At 48.1% G+C, this 24677-nt stretch overlaps 1 protein-coding gene across 7 annotated transcripts; it reads left to right on the top strand.

Moving 5' to 3' along the window:
• The first annotated feature begins 3041 nt into the window (after positions 1-3041).
• Positions 3042-19429, top strand: SF1 (splicing factor 1). Of its 7 annotated transcripts, none has more exons than XM_030568260.1 (13): positions 3042-3235; positions 5313-5441; positions 8210-8285; positions 11137-11289; positions 12349-12438; positions 13375-13558; positions 13969-14084; positions 14184-14291; positions 15274-15454; positions 16321-16561; positions 17123-17182; positions 17275-17445; positions 17968-19429. In XM_030568260.1, exons 2-13 carry the CDS (start codon positions 5360-5362, stop codon positions 18297-18299), a joined length of 1794 nt encoding a protein of 597 aa, XP_030424120.1. In that variant the 5' UTR covers positions 3042-3235; positions 5313-5359; the 3' UTR covers positions 18300-19429. The 7 variants fall into 7 exon arrangements, with proteins under 7 accessions (XP_030424120.1, XP_030424114.1, XP_030424115.1 ...); XM_030568254.1 differs by having other exon boundaries at positions 3152-3235; positions 17275-17449; positions 17968-18297; XM_030568255.1 differs by having other exon boundaries at positions 3152-3235; positions 17128-17182; positions 17968-18297.
• The last annotated feature ends 5248 nt before the right edge of the window (positions 19430-24677 follow it).

The raw sequence follows: 24677 nt of genomic DNA on the forward strand, positions 1-24677 counted from the left end.
TAGCATTTAAAGTCCAGAAATCTGGCACACGCCTTCAGCTGCAAAAGGAGTGGGAAAGCAATTCTGTGTCTCGTCATTCAAGGTGTGAGCAACAAGCAATGCTTGAGGTGGGACAAACCTATTGAATTTAATCAGTGGCTGGGATACCGGTTTGACTATATTGGTAATGGTTGGGCCAATTGCTTGGCTTGATGTGTTCTGATGGGGGATGAGTGGGATGGCTAGCTGGGCATCCAGATTGGCTGGTTTGAGCAGCTGGCTGGTGGCTTGGTGGCAGAGAGAGTTTGAGTGCTTGTTGGTTGGGTGTGGTGATTATTAGGATTGGTTTGGTTGATGGGGCAGGTACAGTGGCTAGGTGAGGGACTTGGTTACTGAGCAGGCCAATCGCTTGGTAGAGTGGGTGGCTGATTGGGGTAAAAGATTTGAGTGTGTCTGCTATGGAGGGGCTGGGTACATGGAAGGCATGACTGCTATTTTGAGTGTGAAAAGATGGGTGGGTGGATGACTGTTTTGAAATGAAGCAGTGTTTTTCATACTGGCAGGCAGTATGTTGCATTGGCTGGCTGCTGGGAAGCCTTGTTCTTTTGCTACCTTGGAAACCAGTGCCAACCCCAAATGCCAGTGTGACAGAGACCAGGATGCTGGGGCCAACGACTCTAACAACTCAGGCAGTGGAAGCTTCCCTTTCCATTTTGCTAATTTCTCTGTGTTTTTTAACTGAAAGCTGGAATTTATGGATAAAAGAAACCAAACTTGAAAAAATATGCTATTTAAAAGATAAAGAGACATTGATATTAAACCTGTCTTTCATTTGTTTGGTGTTAATTGGGTGAGGGTATGGCTACATTTGGAATTTCAAAGTGCTGCCCCAGCACTCTCCCAGCGCTCTCCCAGCGCTGCATGTAAACCACATCCCTTACGGGTGCAGCGTGCAGCGCTGGGAGCCGTGCTCCAGCGCTGCTGCCCTGATTACACTAACGCTTTACAGCGCTGTATCTTGCAGCGCTCGGGGGTGTTTTTTCACACCCCAGTTGCAGCGCTGTAAAGTGTGAGTGTAGCCAAGGCCTGAGTCACTCCAAGGGGAGAGCCACTGGGGCCTCTTTGCCTGTTCAGCCCCACTGCTATTCTAGTTTTCCTCCCTAAACTTTAATACTGTCACCCCTCTTGGTAAGGACTAGTCTTCAGTCCTGCCTGAACCCTCCTCCTGCCCTCTGTGAGAATTGGGGCACAGAGCTCCACCCAATATTACTGGGACCTGGGCAGGGCTAAGGAAAACACCAGAACTGATGTTTGTTTTGGGACTGGGACTATGCTCTCCTTGCAAGTGAAAAGCAGCCGCACAGCAGGAAGTGGCTGGAAACAGAGGAGTTTTGTGGAGAAGGAGAAATAGCTGCTGAGCAGGGAGCCAGAAACGAGCACAGTGCACTAGATCAGCCCCTAGCCTACTGCTCAGTGACTCCTATGCCCTAGCTGCAGCGGGCAGGGGTGGTGGTGAAGGACTCCCATAGGTGTCCCCAGGTCCTATTACCGTGGTATTTATCTTGGCTCCTCACCTGCTCCTCCGAAGGCCCTGCCAGGTGCAAGGGGAGCGTGTGATTGAGCCTGAGCATGCTCAGTAGTGCCTGCAAGGTGTGGCCCCTGCCCCCCGCCCTTGCTGCGTGCGGGGAGCTAACACACTCCCCACAGCCGAGCAGCCTTCCCCCAGCCTAACTCCCATGAGCCTCATGGGCTCCCAGCAGGGTGACGGGCGAGGGGGGTTCCCATGAGCCCCTGGGGCTTCCAGCAGCGTGACAGACGGTGGTTCCCATGAGCCCATAGCAGTGGGGGGAGGGGTGTCTGCCCCACTCCCAGCCCTGACTGGGGCTCAGGTCAGCACTCAGCACCCTGCCGCGCTCCTGCCCGGTCACTCACCAATCAGAGAACGAACGCCCCGTTAGTTGATAGGCCCCATTCCCCCTCATGACCGCCCGCGCTGCGTACTGCCCAATGAGCGCGACCCTCCGCATTAAAAGCAGCAGAGAGTCTTGTGGCACCTTACAGACTAACAGACGCATTGGAGCAGGCGCCCGCCTGGGTGACTGGCATCCGAGGAAGCGGCTATTGAACCACGTGTTAGTCTAGCAGGTGTCCCAGGGCTCTGCTGCTTTTACAGCTCCGGACTAACAGGGCTGCCCCCGATACTTGACCTCCGCGCTAACGTCACTGCCAACCACCCCCGCACAGTACGGGGTCTTCCAACGACCTTTCCAAAATCTCTAAGGCGCACCGCGCGTGTGGCAAGGCAACCCCCCCCCCAACCAATCCCGATGCGGCTCGCCACCTCGAGTGCCCGCCCTCCGTCTCTTCATCCAGTACTAACACGGGCACTCAAATAGGCTCCCGCCCACCGTGCCATACACCTAGTACCGCGGCTTACGTTCCCAGTCAACCAATTATAACTTGTCTTTCCTCAATGCTGCTCACCCGTCCTGCCTCTCAACCATTCCCACCGCAGTTCGCTGCAGAGTGACATCTCAGATGACCTATGCGCGTTGCCTCCACCCTGGACTGCTCTCCTCCAATCGCTTTCCTTCACTGGAGCAGCTAGGCCAATGGGCCGCCGCGGAAGGCCAATGGACGTAAGAGTCTGCCAATGGAAGGACGTGCTACTGTGACTGACATCTCCGCGGCCAATGGCTTTCGAGCAGCTTTATGAGGTGTAAAGGCTGGAAGGTTCGCGAAACGCGAACGCCTCGAGCTGAGGAGACTCTAATGGCGGCGACTGGAGCCAACGCCACGCCGCTAGGGAAGCTCCATCCACCCCCACCGCCGGGGAAGCCGGGCTACCCGATGCCTCCGCCAGGTCCCCCAGGGCTGGTCCTTCCAGGGCCGCCCCCGCCACCGCCCCCAGGCCCGGGCCAGGCTCAAGCCGCGCTGCTAGGCCCCATGGCGGCTGCTGCCTACCCCTTCGCCGCGCTGCCGCCGCCGCCTCCTCCGCCACCCCCGCCCCCTCCGCCGCCCCAGCCGCAGCCCCCACCGCAGCAGCCGCAGCCCCCGCCGCCCCCACCCCCGCCTCCTCCCCCGCAGCAGCAACAGCCGCCGCCTCAGGCTGCGGGGCCTCAGCCCCCTCCTCAGTACGGGCAATACCGGTATCCGTCCCCGCCGCCGCCCCCGCAGGGCCACGAGCAGCAGCAGCCGGCGCCGCCGCAACAACAGCAGCAGGATGAGAACGGCCCGGGAGGGGGCAGTAATCACGGTGAGGGGCAGAACGAAATGGAGGGGGAGGGAGAACTGGGTTGGTTGGGGGTCAGTGATATGGGTCGTGTCGAGGCAGGGATGTAGCGCGCAATGGGGATATATAGAGTTAAGCTCAGTAGGGAAGAGATGTGGAAGTTAAGGGGCTGGAGTGGTGGGGGATGCACTGATGGGGTAGTGCTAAGGGGTAGGCTTGGGGCCTTTTGAGATTAGTTGGTAGCATAGGCTGAGGGGACAAGTTTGGAGGACGTTGCACCGAAAAGCAAAGGGATGAGGGGGCGCTTGAGATGGTCCATGGGAGTTGAAGGGGCTGAAATTTAGGGATGGTTATAATTTTGGCAATTGTGGGGTGGGGTACAAACTGTAATGGGGTAAGTTTGGGGTTTAAGGGCTTATGGGGTGGGAGGTGGCTATGAGACTATGTTGTAGGTGTATTTGAGGGGGGTGAGGTAGATTTGAGAATGGGAAGAAGAGGTGATGTTGGGTGTTCTGGAAGAGAAAAGAATTTGGGGGCAAATAAAGGGTTGGGTGGGATGGGGGTATATAGTAGGAGTAGGTAGAGAGTAGATTGGGAAAGGGGGGAAATGAGTCACCGTAGGAGAAAAGGATCTGAATCCTGCCAAATGTAGGGAAATGGGGCTGGGGGCCAGGATGGGATTGAGGTGGTGACTGTGCCCTTTTGAGGGAGGGAATGAAGAAGAGAACATTTTCTTAGTTGGTTGGAGAGACCGGGAGACCGGGTTTTGGGTAAGAAGGGAATGTAAACAGATCTGGGAGTTGATAACTTAACATGTGGGCATGTGCTAGTCAGGGGAACTTTGGACACAAAATAACTGCAGTCCCTAAGGCATTGAACAGCCTGAGATGGGTATTCTTGGAAGAGACAAGGCTTGGTGTTATCTGTAAGAGTTAGCAAATACTCATACAACCAAAATGGAGGTCTCTGTAAGATTGGGAAGAAATGGAGGATAAGGCTGCCCTGGTCTCTTTAACTTCCTGTTTTTATTAGTCTCCCTCTGTAGCTAGATTATTAGGGATAGTTAATCCTGTTATGCTTCTAATGTTTTCTAGAAGAGCACATTTTGGAAATGCTTTCACACAGGCACAGCCAGAAGAGCATGCATTTTGTCGTATGATTTGAACGCACGTCATAGATCAGCATCATTAAAAAAAGGGAGGAGTAACAGTTTCCTGCACTACTGTTCAAGGAAAACTGCTGTGGGGTTTTAATAGTTTCCAATCACATCATCCAATGTAAATATCCCTAGAACATTTACTGTTACCTTAAGGGATCTTGTAATGTATGCAGAGAGGCTGAATGTGAAATCGTGCTGTGGGAGGCAGCCATGTTGCTTTGCTGATGAAGATCAGAACTGCAGCGTTCCCTTTAAAAATGGTGGCTGAAGTAACTAGAAAATGTTAGTTGAATTGGAGAGCAGCAGTTCTTTTGCTTTAGAAAGGTGATCTTGAAGCATCTACCTGTTTTTCATTTGTCTTGCATTATGGAGGGGCATAACTTTGTAGTTGATACCACTTTTTTTTTTTAATTTCAATCTCACTGCTGGTTGTACCCCTTGCTGATTTGCAGATTATAAACAAGTTTTAATGTGGCAACATTTGCTGATAATTTTCTGCCTGTGTTGCTATTATCTATATTATGGTAGCACCCTCTGGCCTCAACAGAGAAGTACTCCCACTCTGCTAGGTGCTGTGTAAACATGGTGACAGTAGGATCTAAAAAGCTAAATAGACAAGGGGTGAGAGGGGAAACAGGCACAGAGAGGTGAAGTGATTTGCCCAAAGTCACGTGGCAGGTCCACGATTAGACTGGAATATAATTTTGGTTCAGTGTGCTACCCTCTGGACCTAACTGCCTTTTGTGTGCAGTGCTCTTCATCCCAATCAGAGAGTTCCTATTGAAAGGAATAGGTAGGCTTGACAGTATTTCTGACTTAAGGGAATTCTGTGTGCTCAGTGTTGCAGCAATTATTGCTTATGTAAGATGTATGTATTAAGTCAAATTGTATGCATGAAGGTGTTTCTGCAAAGTGTGTCTAAAGAAGGGTGCTTGCCCTTAGATTTTCCTAATAAGAAGCGGAAGAGAAGCAGATGGAACCAAGATGCCATGGAGCAGAAGACTGTCATCCCAGGAATGCCCACTGTTATCCCTCCTGGACTCACTCGTGAGCAAGAGAGAGCTTATATAGGTAAATACACGTTCTTCCCTTTTTTCATCTGATCTGCTATCAGTGGTGATCCTGAGACTATTTCTGGTTGCTGAGTGTTTGGAAAGTTAACTGTTTTTTTTCTAGACTTCAGGTTATTGTGGCCTTGTTCCATAACTTCAGATCAGTAATTCACACATTTTTGCTCAGTTGTGCACTGTTGCAGCTCCCCTGTTGTGCTTGTGACAAGAGTAGTGTTCTCCGCAGGCAAGGTGAAAATGGTCCTTTCTCTAAGCATATTAGCCTCTCTTCTCAACATCTATTTAGTAATCTCATTACAGTCAGTGAGGCCTCTAGGATTACCTCTCCAGTGGAGAACACTGCCTCAGAGTCTCTCTTCAAACTGAATGTATTATGTGGGAAGCGGGTACCTCTTTCACAGCACAGCCTTGCACCAGAAATCCCCTCAAACCTAGTCTAACTTCCTTTTGGGCTGCTTAATTTTTTAAAAAATGATCTCTGTAGAAGTTCAGTTTTTGTGTTCAAGGTGGTATTGGTCATATTGGTTTTGCTCTCAGAGGGAAATTGAGAAATGTTGCTTCCGTTCTTTGTGGCAAGAAATCTATACCTTCAGCATCTCTTCTAGTTTAGAGCTCTGCTAAATGAGCTCTGTATTCACATGCACACAAACTTCTGGGAAAGGGATATTGCTTAGACCTATGGGAATGAAGGGTTTTGAAATGTTAATTGTGAAAACAGGAAATTTCAAAGGTTAAGATTTGTCCTTGGGACTACACCATTCCTATATGAGAATAAGAATGTTTGTGACATGGTTTACAAATACAAGGTTTAACATTAACTTTGCCTTCAATTGCAAACAGTGGTGCTAAATTTCATGAGCTACCAAATATAAGCCAGGAGGGTGAAAAAGGGCAAGAAAGTCCTAATGTATCTGAGACTCTGCATTGTCACATATAGTTCTAGTCCTTGCATTTTACATAAAGCAAGCTCTTCTTCACAAGACAGTGTGATCCAGTTCATCTCCCTGGGGTTGAAAATAATTCTTGGTTTCTTTCTTCTGCATAACCACTGAGAATTTTGACTTGCTTTGTAACTAGTCATCTTGTTCACCCACAGCAGTGCTGAGAGCTGGTTATGGTTTACTTTAATAGTTCACTGTCAAGGTTGCTAGGTCAATTTCTAGACAGTGTGGGTTTTGCCCTTGATTCTGTCAGTTTCTGTACCAGAGTATCTTCTCTAGGCAGAAATAGAAAGCAGTTTTGATCCAATATCGTAAAACAAATATCTGATATTTAAAGGAACAGCCAGGTGTTAGCTGCATGGACAACTACTGTTCTACTGGATTTTCTGAAGTTGCAGTTTTGTTACTTGTGTAGAGCCCTGTATGTACATGCTATTTCAGCAACAAAGCTAAGACATGTATCATACCCCAAAGAGCTTATAAGATGTGCATAACTTAAAACATGGGATACAAGTTTGGAAGAGGGAGACATGAGGGGTTGAAGAGGGGAGAGGTGAGGTTTGGGGGATGGGCAGAACCAGGATTGCTTGAAGAAAGTTTGAAGAAGAGAAATGATTGGTATGTAAGGACAGTGAGTGTCCCAGTTTCTTAGAAGCTCTAAATATCATTTGAAGGGAGTTAGAAGTGCAAGACATAGGGCACACACAAGGAAAGCACGGTTTCTGTGCCAATGAGGCAATCTCAAACATCTTAAATTGGAATCAGCTTAAAACTACTGCCAACTGGATAAAATAACTGCAGCTCAGAATTCTCAGTCTATGCTAAGGTAAGAAGCAAGTATAACACCAGCACTTTTATTTAAAAATATGGGGGAGAGATGTTGAGGAAAAAATAGTGTGGACCAGATTAGCACCCCTCTCCACCATGTGCTATTCAGCTTCTCCAGAAATTAACCAAATCCCATTACTTAGGGTTCAGAGATCCTGATCTTTTTTCTTTTGTACAGCATCAGGCACCCAGAACTGAGTCAAGCTTAAACGGCTTGTACATTTTAGTAATTTACCATATGAAAATCCAACCCTGAATCTTTGACTTACCTTGTCCATTATCTATAACCGCAGCAGGACTTTTGAAGTCTGTACATCATATGGGTTAGTTAGCATGGTACACTGCATGCAATTTCTGTATGTTGTTTTTGCTTTACCTTAAGGAGTTCTGTTAAGAATAAAAACATGCACAGGTGCATGGCCCATGTGCTTTTGCCTTAGAAAAAGAAATGTGACCTTTTCTGAACTGGTATGTCTGACTTCAGCAACATTAATTCAAGTCACATTTTTAATTGGCTCTGAAATCATCAGTAAAATTATTTTGATATTTACAGAAATTGTTACTCTGCTATAGGAAGAAGTCCAGTAGGACAGTGGAATTGCTTGCAAAGGCATCTTCCATTAGGTCTGCTGGATCTAATACCAGTTTTAGCAGGTCAGAAAGAGTTTTGGCTTCCAGTGACTTGCTGGTTGTAGTCTCAGAGATCATACAGTTCTTTCTGCTAACCCCATTTCAGTTGAGCACTTTGCTTTCTAATTAATAATCCTCTTTGAAGAAGGCTAGCTAGATGTAAATAAGATCAATGTGGGCCTTTCTGGATTCCTGCTGAACTTAGCTGGCTGACATAACATTGTGCGGGTTTCCTTCGATTTGTACACAATATCAGTCGTCCATTGCAAAGTCTCCCGTTCTTCATGCTTTGATGTTAAGATTTGAGATGTTTTTTGGTAACAATGTCTTTTTTCCATCCTTTTTTCTTTCCTAACCTGGTTTCTTCCAGTGCAACTGCAGATTGAAGACCTGACTCGTAAACTGCGCACAGGAGACCTGGGCATCCCCCCTAACCCAGAGGACAGGTTGGGAAACAGTTTTAACCAGCTGACAGTAACACTTTTACCTTTTTTAATACACTTTTTTGGTGGCATCATAATGTGTCAGTTCAATACAATCCTGCTCTAGTCAGATGACTGCAGTGCTCTTTGTGAAGGAGAGCTGGGGTTTTTCTGTTAGGGAAGATGGAATGGAACCAATTCTAGCCCTACAAAAACCACAGGGAAAAGGGTAATAAGGGTATATCATTGTTTCTGATTTTCTAAGCTTGTAGGTTTAATTAACCTGACTTGTTTTAAGGGAAATTAAGGTAGGCAATTAATCTACTTTTTCAGGGTCTGACTTGTGCACATGCCCAGTATCTAGAGGTCTTTCTCACAGGTTCACCTTGCAAACTTTTAAGCACTATTTTATTTTATTTTAATTTTATTTTTTTGTTTTTGCATCATTGAGTTTGAGCAGCCTGGAAACATACTCTGATCAGCTTATATGGCAGAGCTTTCTTCTTGGTGGTTGAGGATGATTTTTTTAAAAGCCAGATGAGTTTTCTAACCAATTTCTTTGCTGCCAGCTATTGTACAGCATTGGCCAACATCGGGAAATTCTGGGGACTCAAGGTGGTGGGGTAATTCCAACCTCATTTACTCTTTTTGAAGTGAAAATGTTGCAGTAGGTTTTTGGACAGCTGTGACTATGTTGGGCTTCAGTGACATTCTGAAAAGTAACAGCGTTTAACCACTTTATTTTTGTAATTGGGTTGTTAGCATGGCACAGCAGAGTCTGGTTTGTTTACCGGAAGGGAGTAAACCCCTCTTCCCCCCCCAGTCTTCCAGCTGAATTTGTTGTGTTATAGCATTTAGCACAACTGAAGTAGTTTTGCTTTTAAAATGGGAGTGAAACCTTCTTTGGCTTGAATTCTACCCAGCTGAAGGTGTATTAGATCAGTAAGATGGTGTCTTGAATGTTAACGCCATTCACTTCTGCATCTTTGTTTAGCCTTGCTAGGAGTCAAATTATTATGCCTTATTTCCTTGCAATAACTAGTTTTCTTTAGCACACAAATTTTGCACTCCCATTGCACTTTTTACATTACAGGGCGCCACTGCATAGTGTCTTTTTGACTGTTAACTTTAACCATTATTACAAGTTACTAGTAAACTTTGAAAGATTTTTTATCCTTTTATTGTCAGGAGGGAATAGATGTAAAGTTTATCCTTTTTCCCTTGCTCTTGGTTTTTAAGATTGAGCTGGGGCAATTGTCCTAACTTGACTGACAGATTGGCATTTGTTATGTGAACAATAACCCAGACTGATGAGGGGAGAGTTATTGGTGTCTTTATTTTTTCCTGTGAAGGTGAGGCATTGTTGTAACAGTCTTTAACATTTTTAATGATCAGTTCAGCAAAAGAGCCCAAAGTCAAAGTTGTCTGATCTGTCAAATATCAAACTTGTTAGTGGGTTAAAAAAATTATTGGAGTTTCTGATTCAGTTACAGAAGAGTCTAACTCTTAATTGCTCCTCAGCAGTTCAACAGAATCAAATGCATGAAATGACTGTCTTAGCATTAATTTCTGAAGATGTAATATCAAAGTTAAGCCATTTAATAATTCATTGTTACTTGAATTCTTTAAAATGTGTTTCTAAACCATCTACTAGCTAACATGAGTTTAAAATGCTTAGTAAAAGCAAGCTGGGAGGGTGATATCTTGTATTTTTGTGTTGCTTTCTCTGCTATTGGACTGTGTTACATTTATTCAAATCCTAGAAATGGAGGTGTAATTTAGACATGATTAGTCCTGATCAAACCTGACCTTTTATTCCTTGTGTTGATGGTTCACTTTAGGCTCAGAAGACAGTGGGATCAACTGATTTTAATCCTTGCTCTAACCCGTTAGAAAAAGTTTCTCTTAACCTAAAACAAGGGTGTAGGTTTCTGATTACTTCTGGGATGTATTTTTTTAATAACCTGATCCACATAATCTCTTCCCTTCTTGCAGCTAATCCTAAATTTTCCTTCATGTTTTAAAAAAGGTCCATAATTTAATCAAATTTCTAGGAGTGTGATTTTTTTTTCTTACCGCAAACACAGCTGTGGTAAATCAAACTGACTCTTTTATTTTAGCTTTACAACATTTTGCTGTTAAAACAAACAAAAAAAAAAATTCTGCTTTCTGGTCATCTAAACCCTGTGGAGAAAACAGGGCTCTCCATAGAGGTTTACAGGTCCAGACTGTGAACCAAGAAAAGGCGGTTTGACCCAACCTCTAAGCCTAATGCAGAAAACAGGTTTAGAGTCGGCCCTGAAGCTGCCAGCACAATGATGGAAAAGCCAGGACAGAAGCCATGACCGTCTCTCTACACTGGGGCAGTGAACTAGATTTAATGGGTGTTGCCAGCAGGATTAGTCACCTTTTGATTAAAGACTAATCTCTTTTGTTACTCTGTTATGGTGTTAAAAGTCCACGTTTAACCTGCATTATCTCCTGCGTTAGAAGTCTCTCTAAACTCATGGCTGCATTGCGTGGTGAAGCTGGAAAGATTGTTCTCCGTGTGAATTAACTCTCTCCACCTTCCCCTTTAAAATACATGAGCACACTCATGGCAGAGTTGCTGTCATTGTAGCTGTTTACAGCCTTGCTACCCCCATAAAGCACCTTATTTCCCCCCTCCTCGTGGCATACAGTGTTTTGCTGCAACCTCCTTATCCATGTAGCAATAAGACAGGCATGAATGAACTTACACCTTCCTTTCCTGTGGTCTTAATAGCACATTTAGCTCTGATTTGCCTAAATTATGCTAGGGTTCAGGGGAAGCTGTACTTGTAAGTGGCCACTTGGGTTTGACCACAGGAAGAATAACCATGGGTGTTTTCTGCAGGTCCCCTTCCCCCGAGCCCATTTACAATAGTGAGGGGAAGCGCCTGAATACCCGTGAGTTCCGCACCCGCAAGAAGCTGGAGGAGGAGAGGCATAACCTCATCACAGAGATGGTGGCCCTCAACCCAGACTTCAAGCCACCAGCTGATTACAAGTAAGTGGAGTGAGAAGATCCTGCCAGATCTTATGGGTAGGCTTTTGCACTGTCATTCCTGGATGATTTCATCCTGTCCCAAAATCCAAGTTTTGAATATTATCCTATTACAGATGGTCACAGCTTCCTCTGCACAAGTGCTGCTGTGTAAATAGCTCTTTGGGATCTGCCTATAAAGCAGTGTTCATCAACCAGTTGATTGTGATCTCCGGTGGTATAGTGAGGTTGCCACTAGGCTTCCTCCCTCTCTGTCCTGGCCCCACGTTGCTCCCGAAGGCAGCCAGCATGGTCCTGAGGGAGGTGGTGGGGTGGGGGTCTTGGTGCACTGCTCCTGTCTGCCAGCACTGCCCCTGCAGCTCTCACTGGCAGCTGAGGGGGTGATGCTGGCAGAGAGGGGCAGCATGTGGAGCTACGTGCCCCATGCCCCCCATGTGGGCACGTTGGCCCTTTCCATGAGTGGCGTGGGGCCGGGACAGGCAAGAAATCTGCCTTCACCTTGCTGCCCTGCCAACCAGGAGCTGCCTGTGGTAAGTGCTGCCTGGTGGGAGGCCACACCCTAGCCCCCTCCCAGAGTCAGCACCCCAAACCACAGCCCTAACACCCTCCTGCACCCAGAACCCCCTCCTACAGCCCTGAGCCCCCTCCCAGAGCAGAGCTTGCACCCCTCACCACCTGCACCCTGGCCCTAGGCTTAGCCTGGAGCCCCCTCCCACACTGCAAACCCGTCAGAAACCACACCCTCTCCCAAACCCCTGCCCCAGCCAGGTGAAAGTGAGTAAGGGTGGGGGAGAGCAAGCAATCGGGGGAGATGGAGTGAGCAAGGTGGGGCTTTGGGGGAAGGGGCAGGGAGATCCTGGGTTGCCCTTAAATTAAAAAAGTGATTTGGGGCTGAAAAAGGTTGGAGACCACTGCTATAAAGTGTATAGCCACTGTTTCCCTGGACTACCAATGCATTCTGAACTGGGGAAAGAGTTCTGATCTCAGTTGGCTCAGGTTCCTTATGGAGGTGTCTGTTGACTAGCTATATGCAGGTCTCGATCTCTTTTTGATTTGTTTCAGGCCTCCAGCGACCCGAGTGAGTGATAAGGTGATGATCCCACAGGATGAATATCCTGAGATTAACTTTGTGGGGCTTCTGATTGGACCCAGGTGAGCTGTTGCTACTCTCTCTGAAATGAGAGCAGTTCAGAGTTGATCAAATTTGGAGTCCAAGAGTTTGACAGTGCTGGCTTATTTGCTTATGCTTGAGAGATGGTGCTGGTAAAAGCACATCAAGACTCTAGCAGATAGATGGTGTGACATCAAGACCAGAGCAGAACTGGCAGCCTTTAAAATGGTTCAAAGCATGTCTATTCAGGAGCCAGGCTGACTGTACTGTGGGGATTTTAAAGGCAAAACACTCCAAGTAACTTTATCGCCTTGCGTCCCACTGGGTGCTTGGAAGCTATTCCAGTTCTAGTCTCCACCGTGCAAGCCCCCATATCTTAATGTACAACTTCATGGCACTGAAACAGACAACCTGTCATGTTATCTTCTGACAGGACATCCTCCAGAGTCTGACATAGTGTGTTTATGCCTTCTCTGGGAATGCAGAAATATTCCTTGTGTTTGAGGAGTGTATGCTTGGCATTGACCTAGTGCTGGATATGTGCTGGGAATTTATATCAGCATAGATCCATCTTTCAGGAGTGTGAAAAATCAATACCCCTGAGAGATGTGCTTATGCCTACCTAACCCTTATTGTAGACAGCACTGGGTCAATGGAAAAATTCTTCCAGTGATGTAGCTAACGCCTTTTGGGAATGTGTCTTACCTATGCCAACAGGAGACTGCCTTCTGTTGGTATAAGTAGTGTTTATACTGAAGTGCTACAGCTGCAGTTGTGCTGCATTAACAGTTTAAGTGTAGACATACCCCTAGAAGAGTTCTAAACGGTGTTTATTGGGATAAAACTGACCTCACGTGAAGAGGAGTACTTGGGGCAGTGACACAGTCACATTGGGAGTGAAGTAGCATCGGGGGGGGGGGGGAGAGTGGAGAAATCCCCCAGTTGGCATGGGAATAACACAACCATTTGTTCTACAGAGGTAATACACTGAAGAATATTGAGAAGGAATGCAATGCCAAGATCATGATCCGAGGGAAGGGGTCAGTGAAGGAAGGGAAAGTGGGCCGAAAAGATGGCCAGATGCTGCCTGGAGAAGATGAGCCTCTTCATGCTCTGGTCACTGCCAACACCATGGAGAATGTGAAGAAGGCTGTGGAACAGGTATAAATGCAAAGCTAGGGATGGTCAAACCGAAAACATCTGGGGGAGTCAGTCTCAGCTGTGGTAAAATATCACATCATGGAAACACAACTCAAGCTTGCCTCCTGCATTGTAATCCATTGCCAGCCTCTTGCTCTTCATACTTGCTTTATTCTTTTAAAGAGGCAAGGTGGTGAAATAAATAAGACCTGTCTGGGCACTTTGGAGGAAGATTCAATCTCAGCACTCCACTCATAGGAGCGATATGGCAGGACGTAGTAAAGGAATTGGAATGAGGGGGTTGGCTTTATCACTGGCCTGTAGGGAAGCTGGAATTCTAACAGTGGTGTAGACCTGAGTTTGGGAGCTGAATTTTTCCAAGGCAGTTGAGGGTTTGAGCTTGATACCACTAAGCAACATGTTTTTTCCAGATCCGAAATATTCTGAAGCAAGGCATTGAAACACCAGAAGACCAGAATGACTTGCGGAAGATGCAGCTGCGTGAGCTGGCCCGGCTTAATGGGACGCTGCGGGAAGATGATAACAGGTAAGTACCTGCCTGCTGGAAGTAGCAAAGTCTGTGCAGCTGCATATGTTTACTGCTGCTTGAGTGTCAAGCTGATCTAATTATGCTGATATCCCTTAGGATCCTGCGGCCATGGCAGAGTGCAGAGACCCGCAGCATCACCAACACCACTGTGTGTACCAAATGCGGAGGAGCTGGACACATTGCCTCTGACTGCAAGTTCTCTAGGTAATAATCTCCCAAGCCAGCTTGTTTAAGCAATCTTCTGTCAGCTGTGCCTGCTCATCATTTGTGTAGCAGATGGGCTCTGTGGCTGGAATACTATAGCTTTTCAGAAGGGTGCCTTGGCAGCTAATTGCAGCAGACCATCCTGCTAGTCCTAGGAAATTATGTGCTATCCAACACAGAAGCACTCGACAAATCAGTCTTCCTCTTAGCACAATATCCAGGGAAGGGGTAGGAGTTAGCAAATACTTGGCTTGGAAATGAATCCTATACAATACCTAATGGTGATTAGAAATGGGGATCCAAACCAGCCTCTGATTGAGATGAAGGAACTTTTCCTGGGATAGGTTATTTCTTAACTGTAGGGTTTCTGGTACCTACGTTTTGAAGCAGCGGCTAGTGGCTGATGCTGGAGGTGGGATAGTGGGCTAGATGGAGGCACTCACCCAATCCATGGTAGCAGTTTTCTGTATTCATTTAGCTTGACAGCTTACTCCATATGAAGCCTAGGAGATGAGTAATGTAGCTTTGGATCCAACTGTCCTTCACAGTGGACTCTGCTCCCCTCCCATAGCACTGATATCTGGTGTGTGTGGCTTAGAGCAGTGGTTTTCAACATCCGGTCCACAGACTAAGGGTTCTGTGAAAGGTGACTATAATAATAAAAAAATCTAGATCCTAGAAAAGGCATTCTGGTTTTCCAATCAATCAAAAGTATATGAATGCCCCCACCTATAGGTCAAACCCCCAAATTGTTGAAATTACCATAGAAGCCCACAGTTTAACACCCTTTCTCATGCTGCATCAAATGTCATGTCAAGCACGTGCAACTGTTCAGTTAGACTAAAAACTACTGTGGTAGGGGTCTGCAGACCACAGGTTGAATTTCCAAAGGGGTCTGCACCTCCATTTGAAAATTTTTTGGTGTCCACAAACAAAAGCTTGAAAACCACTGGCTTAGTGGCATGTTACTTTTTGCTTCCAGACCTGGTGACCCTCAGTCTGCTCAGGACAAAGCCCGCATGGACAAAGAATACCTGTCCCTGATGGCTGAGTTGGGAGAAGCTCCAGTCCCAGCATCTGTGGGATCTTCCTCTGGCCCCACCAATACACCTCTGTCAAGTGGGCCCAGACCCTCGGGACCAGGAAACAACCCACCTCCTCCCGTGAGTGATTGGGCCTTTTCACTTGCTAGTATTTGCTTGAAAGGAAACACCTTCCAATAAGCCCCTTTTCTCCATCCCTATGCATTGCAGTGTCCATCCCAGTGGTAGTGACAGGAATCAGTCTCCCTTTTTTTAATGGCTCATAGGGAGAGAAACAACTGTGCAGTCAGTTCTGGATTTTGTCCTATTTTTGGGTGCTCCAAACTATGTTGAGAGGGTTGGAAATTCTCATGTAGAGAGAATGAAAACGTTGGGATTGTTGAGAGAACATAGATCTATAAATGAATGACCTAGAGAATGGAGATCAGGAGCTTTTGTTCTCCCTGGCTCACAGTACAAGGACAAGGGAACACTGAAATTGAAAGGTGTCGATTTCAGAAGGAGACACGGAAATACTTTTCCACACTACAGATAATTGCCCCATGGAACTCATTGCCATAATATTGAGGCCATAAAGTGAGCTAGATTCAAAAAGGATTGGACACTTCTACAGATGTCAAGAATATCCAGAGTTACAATAGTCAATGTTAACAAGGTTTGGCAGGGATGTTACACCACCTGCTCCAGAGCTTACACCAGTCTGTAACTGGTAAGGAACAGGGTGAGACCTAATGTCAAGCAAGTTATCCCACATCTGCCTGATGCAGGGTGTGGTTTCTTGCATCTTCCTCTGAAGTCTCTGGCTGCTGTCAGGCAGGATATGATACTAGATGGACCCTCCAAGTCTGGTCCTGCCCTGTAGTTCCCGTAATACGACAGTTAATAGTTAGCAGTCTGGTTCCACCTTTCCTCTCTGAATTACATAAGATGGCTTTGATTGTATTTAAAGGGATGTCTGAATAGCTCCTTTTTCTCCCCCACTGTAGAACCGTCCTCCGTGGATGAACTCTGGCCCCTCTGATAACCGGCCCTACCATGGGATGCATGGAGGACCTGGGGGTCCAGGTGGGCCTCACAACTTCCACCACCCCATGCCCAACATGGGTGGACATGGTGGCCATCCAATGCAGCACAATCCCAATGGCCCACCACCCTGGATGCAGCCACATCATCCACCCATGAACCAGGGGCCACATCCTCCAGGTCACCCGGGCCCCCACCACATGGGTAAGTACATTCCAAGGCATTGCGGATACATGGGGGTTGGTGTGGGCAGGGACTGGTGTTGGGGTTTGGCCATGGGGGAGTGCTCTATAGTTAAGATGCACTCCACTAATCAGCATGCTTCATCTCAAAGCAGAAAGGTTTATCCTACAGCCTCAGGGTTTAGGCTACAGCAGATACTCGGACCTCAGTGATTCAGGGGCCAAGTTCATGATCAGCATTACCCAAAAGAGCCACAGCAATGTGAATGACAGGAGAAATATGTAGTGTTTTAACACACACATGCACGCGCACACTCACAGCAAGTACGTTAATAAATTAGTGCAAGTTGATAATTGGTAAAAGTATCCTGATTGGTTGTTAATTAAATCAGTGTTTTAATATCATGAGCCGCAAAAGACACGTTAAAGAGCCACTTGAGGCTGGAGAGCCACAGTTTCACTGTGCTGCAGTGTCTGCATGGACAGGACCATTAGCTAATGAGTAGACTTGTTGGGGGAGGAGGGGGAGAATCTCCTAGTCTCATTAACTGGCACTAAGGCTGCCGTCTTTCATTCCCTCAAGATCAGTACCTGGGAAATACGCCTGTGGGCTCTGGGGTCTATCGCCTGCATCAAGGAAAAGGTGAGTGTCTTGTGTCACAAGCCCATAACCAAGTCACAATTCAGTGTCGCCTCGATGCCCAGCCCCTAATCGGCCGCCCCTCTCCCTTGCAGGTATGATGCCGCCGCCGATGGGTATGATGGCCCCGCCGCCCCCTCCGCCCAGTGGTCAGCCTCCCCCGCCTCCCTCTGGTCCTCTCCCCCCATGGCAGCAGCAGCAGCAGCCTCCGCCGCCACCTCCCAGCAGCAGTATGGCGTCCAGTACTCCCTTGCCATGGCAGCAAAGTGAGTAAGAGCAATTCTCTTACCTTCATCCCCATCCCGCATGCGTGCGAGAAAGGGACACTACCCCACTCACCCATATGGTTACATGGGTGTAGAAGGAGGGGTAGGGGAGGTGGGAGCACGGCAGCATGTTTGCAGAGGCTGGGGTGGTACAATTTCCCCATCCCCATTGCTGCTGTCCGCTGCCCATTGGCCAGGAAACACTGTTATAGCAGTTAGTTCCTCCTGCTGCTTTTGGGAGCTACACTCCTGCACCCCACTTGCCTAGCTGTCAGCTGTGCCAAAGCAAAGATGGAAATAGCTCTCTGCATGTAGAGTTCTCCATATGACTCCCTTGCCCTGACTGACACCAGAAAATGCTCCCTACGCTCCCAGGACCAGTAGTGCCCTCTGTGCATGTGGTGAGCCTGCATCCCATGACAGTCCAGTCCCTTTAGCGAGGCTGACACTTCCCTTACCTGCAGTTACTCCAAGTTTCACCCCTGATCCTTTCAAGTGACCCTTTTCTTCTTTAAATCCCAGATACGACGACCACCACCACCACGAGCGCTGGCACCGGGTCCATCCCGCCATGGCAGCAGCAGGGGGCTGCGGTGGCGGCTTCTACGGGGGCCCCGCAGATGCAAGGCAACCCCTCCATGGTCCCTTTGCCTCCAGGGGTCCAGCCTCCGCTGCCGCCCGGGGCCCCGCCTCCTCCGCCGCCGCCGCCGCCTGGCTCCGCGGGCATGATGTACGCCCCTCCCCCGCCCCCCATGGACCCTTCTAATTTCGTCACCATGATGGGGATGGGGGTGCCAGCCTTGCCACCATTCGGCATGCCCCCCGCACCTCCGCCACCCCCACCACAGAACTGAAGGATGGATTTTTTTTCTATTCAATTGTCTCATAAAATGCTGAATCTCACCTTATGGAGCCAGGAATCAGAGGGGAGAGGCACGTAAAGCCGGGCTGCTGGGAACGTGCCAGAGATTACATCTCACACCCTCCTCCTTACTCTATTCAGAATGAAGGCTCGGGGCTTTGTCATGTCTGATTCCTATCCGACTGGTGTTTCGGTAGCAGAATCCACACTAGCTCTCAAGGCACCGTAGCACGGAGTCTCTCTTCTGAAGCAGGGGCTGCCGGGGCTCCCACAGTGAGATTGGAGGACTCTGGGAATGCAGTGAGGACACTCCCTCAGAAGGAACCTGCCTGTAGCTGGCTGGTGGCCATGTTGGGAGAATGGACAGTTCTGTGAAGCGACGAACTTTTGAAGAACGTGGTCAGAACGCTGGCTCCATATTGTGAACCTGTTTGTTACTTTATTTCTCCCCCCCCCCCTCTCTCTCTCTCTGATTTTAAATCCATCTGAGGAGAGCAATGCTCTCTGAGTCTTTCTTTCCAGCACTGCTAGTGCCTGTAGGTTGGAATGCGGGCAAGGGGCAAGCAAATGGATTTTAGAGATCTCCTTGGACATGACTTCATACCAGAGGAAAGAGGCAGGAAAGTACCATAGCTGGTCTTTAGGCCCTGTGAACCCCAGCAGTAATACACCCCAAGTCAGGGCTTTGGCTTGGGGAGGATTGTTTCTGTCAAGGGGCTACTATACCAGACAATAGTGGTAAGCATGCTGGAGGGATGGGGGTCCATTGTCCTCTTAACTGTGTGTATTGTAATGCCCCATGGGGGCAGTAGCGAGTTGTTAGTGGTTAATTGGGTAGTTAAGAGGTTTCAGTAGGCACTGAGAAGGCCCTGCTACTGCATACACTCAAGGTCCATTTGCTTTTCACTTGCCATGTGCCTAGAATCTTTCTAACATCTGAATGTTTTGTGGTCTGGGATCCCCTTGCCCCCCAAATTGGAGCGATTTCTGTTGATGATAATGTGTAAAACGCTCTTCTGTTCAGTCACCCGCAGCCATTTCTTACTGCTTTTTTGTGTATGAATAAAACTGCATTAGAGGGGAGGTTCCAATGAATAAAAGCAGTTTTTTATAAAGGCCTAATTAATTCTCTGTGGACTTGAATGGGGGAACCCATTACCATCTCCCAACAAGTAGTGCTGTGCTCCACTGCAAGAGTTGGGCTATATTTCTTAAAGGCAGAGTTTGGGGGTATGATCCCTTGCACATTTGTATGGAAAGTGTGCACTCCTGAAAGCTCAGCTTTTCTTGAGGCCTTCAGCCTTACAGACAGTGTCCTTGCTGCTCTGGGAAGTCAGTGTCACAGCAGCAATCCAACTGCAGGATATTTCTGACACCCCTGTTGCTGGGACAGGGTTGGGAGCTGCGTGATCTGCTGTCTCATTGACCCATTAAAGGGTCACTGGCTCAATTAACACTTCATGCTCTGTAGTGCTCCCCACTCCTTTAAGCCAAGGGCTAGCTAAAACACTAACAAGTCTTATATGGCAATACTGGGTGGCGTGGTTCATCCAGTCATTGCTACCACAGTCCCCATGCCCTTGGCAGATGTGAGCAGAGACTGAACCTCTCAAACTAGTCCCCTAAGGAGCATTTCTTCCACTTCACTGCAGCGTGCTGTTCCTCCAAGCATTGCACATCATTTGTTTGGGTATGACCAGCAGCATATTCCTGCATGGTGCCAGTTTCCCTAGTGGATTTGGGCCAGGGAAAGTATGCAGTGGCTGCATATACATACTTCAGTTGATCATCTAGCTCTGATAACAGCATTTCAGTGGTACTATGGGCACAGCTGACTTAGAGGTGTAGTAAAATGGAGATGGATTCCCTCTCGTGTAAAACCTGTCAAGTGTGACTGGACAAAATGACATCAGCTCAGATCTATTTATTGGCTGAATCTCTGCTGTGTGGTGCTGAACATCAGCCTCTCCTTCCATCTTTGACTCCTTTAAAAGAAATTTGGTGTTGGCAATGGTTGCAGTTTCCAAACAGCAACTAGGTCGCCTGCTCTGATCACATGGATAGCACTTTAATCTCAGTGCACTTTAATGCTCAAGAGTTAGGTCCCGTTTCCCCCCCTCTCCCCCCCCCCCCACCCCTGTGTCCCCTCCCATGTTTGGAATGCCTATCCACAAGATCACATGCATGAATGGCAGGGTTGGGTTGGGACCTGGCCCATTGGTGCCCAGTTCCTTGCTCTGTCTTTAGTGAAATTGGCCAAGATACAGGAGCTTGGTAATTGTCAGACTCTTGTCACTGGGCCCATCTATTCTTGCATGCTGTCTCAGGGCCACTATGAAATAACCTGCTGGTGTAGTTTCTTCACAGCCTGCTGTAACTATATGCTCTTGTTATCAGAGTCTCAACTTGGTTTTAATCCTTATTCAGCTATTGGCCTTACTGTGGGGGTGTTGTTTTTTTTTTGGTAAAATAAAAGGCAGTTGTCAATGACTCCTAGTCCCTCCTCCCCTCCTAGAGCTGGGAATTGAACACAGGAGTCCTGACTCCATGTGTCCCCTGCTCTAAGCTCCAAGGACTGTGGGGGGGGGGAGGGCACTCTTTCCAGACCCCACAGAGCCAGGGGTCCTGGCTCCTAAATCTGTCAGCCATACAGATCCCAGTCAGAAGGGGTATCCACCAGTTGCTGATCATCATCCTTGAGCTTCCAAGACCCTTGAAACAGGAAAATTTTTGAAGCAAAACCCAATCTGTGACAGGTGCCCAAACACATCCCTTCTTCCTGCTTTACAAGAGGAAGGTGATCTGTGGGGAGAGGTAGTGTGGCCCATGCTACCAAGTATTGGGACTCTGAACACCTGGGTTTGATTCCTGGCTCTGCCAATAATCCACTACGTGACTGTGGGTAAGACACTTCTTTGTGCCTGTCTCCTTTCTGTCGGGGGCTCAGGAAGCTACAGATTCCTCTTGTGACTGGAAATGGTGATCCTGCTTGGGTCTCGGCTGTAAACTTGAACCGGGGACTCTCACCACATGTGCACTGTCCCTGGCATGACAACTCTCCCTCTTTCAGTCGGGCCTGGGCTGCAGCTTGTGTGATGGGGGGTAGAGGTGCGCCGTATTGGTCAGGGCCTGTAGGCCTACCTGAATCTGAAGTCTATTGCTCTAGCGGACCTTTGTCAACTCCACATAGCTTGGCTTAAGTGCGGAAGAGTGACAGCTTGTCTGCTCCTGCAGTTCAGCTGCTTCAGAGACAGTGAACAGTGGTGGAGTTTGGGACGGGCTGAGGCAATACCTCAATTCCCCATGGTCATGGGGGAAGGTTGGGATTGTCATGACATGGCTGAATGATGGGGTGCTGCGAGCAGCCCCATGTTTGACCCTGAAGCCACTGCTGTGCCAGCATTGACTCCTTTCCACAGCCCCTTGTTTCTGCCAAAATGTGGGAGGCTGGTGAAGTAGAGCTGTGCAGACCAGGAAACAAAAAAGACCGTGCAATCTACCTATGCACTGGAAGTTCCTCTGAGTGTGGCTGAAATGTCCCCTTCCCGTTGTCCCTGATCTGTGACCTATTGATGTGTGAGAAGCTTTGGCGAAGGAGCCCTTTCGTGAGTACGGCCATGCTTGGAATATAAATGAAGCCAGCAGAGGTGGTTCTGGAGGCAGCCATGGAGATGAGTTCCACTCCAGAGGGCTGCCAAAGCGCTGCAGAGAAAACAGGCTATTTGATCAACAAAACAACTCTTCCTATTGGGATTCAGAACTTGAAGTGGCCCCTCCCCAGCTTTGTTAAAAGCAGGATGATCCTGGCTTCCTGTAGACCCCCAGGTTTGAGGCATGTAATCCCTGGGAGCCAGCTGTCTCCCGTCACTTGATGTGACCTTAAGGAGGGTGGACAGCTGGAGAGAGTGTTTAAGGTTCCTTTCTCCCTTGGTGCTGCAGGACAGAGTTTGAGCTAGTGCAGTCTGAGGAGCAACCCATTCTCCTGGATGTCAGGTCTGGTATCATCCAAGCTCCCAAAAGGGCTTTAGCTTCCAAAGGTGGGTTGATTTTAATGCTGTCATTCTCAAACTTTTGTCCTGGTGACCACTTTCACATAGTTAGCCTTTTAGCGCGACCCCACCCCCATAAGTTAAAAACACTTTTATAATGGTGTTAAATATATTTAAATGCTGGATGCAAAGCAGGGTTTGGGGTGCAGGCTGACAGCTTGTGACCCCCTGAGGGGTCCCAACCTCCAGTTTGAGAACCCTTGTTTTAATGGAAATGAAGTGTGCAAATCCCCTGGTACCACTCTCACCTGAGCCTTGTAGATGTTAGTGTGCCTGAGAGTTGTCCTGGGGGTGAGTCTCTTGCCTTTCCTGGCTCTGCCACAGCCTCTCTTGGGGCCTTGGCCAAGTTGCTTTATTATTCTGGGCCTCAGCTCCTATATGTAAAATGCGGATAATGCTCGTTCCTTTTTCCCATTCTCTTCTGCTTTCTCTAGATGGCAGCTCCATGGGGGCTGGGACTCTCTTGTCCTGTCTGTCCAGCACCTAGCATGACAGATAACGCGGGGGGTCTGGTGGTACCCACCCTGCTGAGGACCCCTGAGCTTGGATCGGGCTGTTAATCTAAATGGACAAGGCAGGCAAAGGAAGGGGCTCCCCCTACTTTACAGATGGGGAATTTGCACCCAGCCAGGAATTCGACTCTTGGAATGCGACGCAGGAAGCTTATGGCAGAGTTGAGAATGGGCCCCAGAAGTCTCCAGTCCCAGCAAAGAAAGGCACATTTGCAGCGGGGAGTGACGCACTTGATTGTTGAGCTGTTGACACCCACCCCAGCTCCTGACAGTGCTGACTCCCAGGGCCTGCTTCTTGTGTTTCCCCACAAGCACCTTGGTGCTTCCTCCCCTAATGTCTGGGAGAAGCCACCAAACCACCCTTAATTGCTATTGCTGACGATAAAAGCAATGGCCACATTGACTGGAAACTCTTTGGGGCATGGCCTGTCTTCTGTGTGTGAACAGCACCCAGTGCAGTGGGGTCCTGGCCTTTGCCGGGGCTCTTTGCCATCCAAATAACTGTGGGGAGAGCTGGACAGAGGCTGCTTTGCTTTAGCATGGGGATACCTTCCCCTCAAGGGCTTGGTTGGTATTTCATAGGGTTGAAGGGACTGTTCAGATCATCAAGTCCATCTTCCTATGCAAAATCCCTCCCAGTGGTTCTGCTGCCTGCCCGTATCTGGTAGTTGAGCTAGACTGGGGCTGCCAGAACAACTCTCTGTGTTGGAGAATCCACCACATCTCAAAGTAAGTTGTTCCTGTTGTTAATTGATCTTCCCTGCTCCTTTTTACATCCCTCTACTGGCTCCCCCTTCTCCATCCTGTCAAACACAAGCTGCTGCTCCTCATCATCAAAGCTCTTCACTGCCTATCCCTGCACCATCTTTCATTCGCTAGTGAGCTGTCAGTTCCTGCCTCTGCTCAGCCTGTGATATCAACCACCACTTGTTCCATTTTCAAATGAGCCCTTTAGTGCTTTCTCCCATGCTGTCCCTTGTGCTTGGGAGGAGATCCCCATAAACACCTGCAAAACCACCTGGTTCTCCTCCTCTCTCCTCAAAATTCTTTGCTGATAGTCCTACAACAAAATTGACTAGGGCTGAGCTGCTGGTGTGTAGAGATCACGGCGTTGGGTGCTGACCAATATTGTTTCCTTGTACTCCCCTGGCTTTCTGTATTCTCTTGTCTTAGTGTTAGGCTGTAAGTCTTTTGGTCTCTCTGTACAGCACCTAGTGCAATGGGAACCTGGTGCACGAGTAGAGCTCTTAGGTGCTACCCCACTACAAATCATCTACCCCTCCTCACATCCTAGAGACCATCCTGATTTTCTGCAGAAATTGCACCAGCTTCCAGTCCTCTAGTCTTTCTTTAGACTCTTGTCAATATCAAACTAGCAAGGTTTTCTACCTGCCAACAAGGAGCAAATGGCAGAATATGCTAAGCTTTTGGCCCAGAGAATGAAGGAGGCCAAGGAAAAAACACCAGGAGCAGATAGCCAAGAGAAGATGATTGTCCTCACTGAGGGCCTCTACATCTAAATCTGAGTCAAGCCAAAAGTAAAAGATGTAACTGATTAAGAAAAAACAGTCTCAGATAACTGCTGGGGTTGGTCCGTCCTTCCCTCTACCTCTGCCTCTCCCTGATCAGGAGGTGGGGCTGCAAGTGGCCTTAAGGCTCTGTGGCCTTTAAGGCTTGCTCTGGATTGCTGCTGGATTGGGTTTCTGGCCCCATAACCAGAGGTTTTGGATTCCTAGCACTCGGGTTATCTTTCTCCTGCCTCCACATTCTGCCCAGCATCATGCCCTAATCTGAAATCACCCGGGCAGT

This window comes from Gopherus evgoodei, chromosome 7 (assembly GCF_007399415.2).
Source record: "Gopherus evgoodei ecotype Sinaloan lineage chromosome 7, rGopEvg1_v1.p, whole genome shotgun sequence".
Classification (NCBI taxonomy): domain Eukaryota; kingdom Metazoa; phylum Chordata; order Testudines; family Testudinidae; genus Gopherus; species Gopherus evgoodei.

Excerpts from the sequence above, each read along its gene's own strand:
- SF1 (XM_030568260.1), top strand. The coding sequence starts at position 5,360 with ATGGAGCAGAAGACTGTCATCCCAGGAATGCCCACTGTTATCCCTCCT. Across the intron at positions 11,290-12,348 it reads AAGCCACCAGCTGATTACAA|GCCTCCAGCGACCCGAGTGA; the intron begins GTAAGTGGAGTG and ends GATTTGTTTCAG. Across the intron at positions 12,439-13,374 it reads GGGCTTCTGATTGGACCCAG|AGGTAATACACTGAAGAATA; the intron begins GTGAGCTGTTGC and ends TTTGTTCTACAG.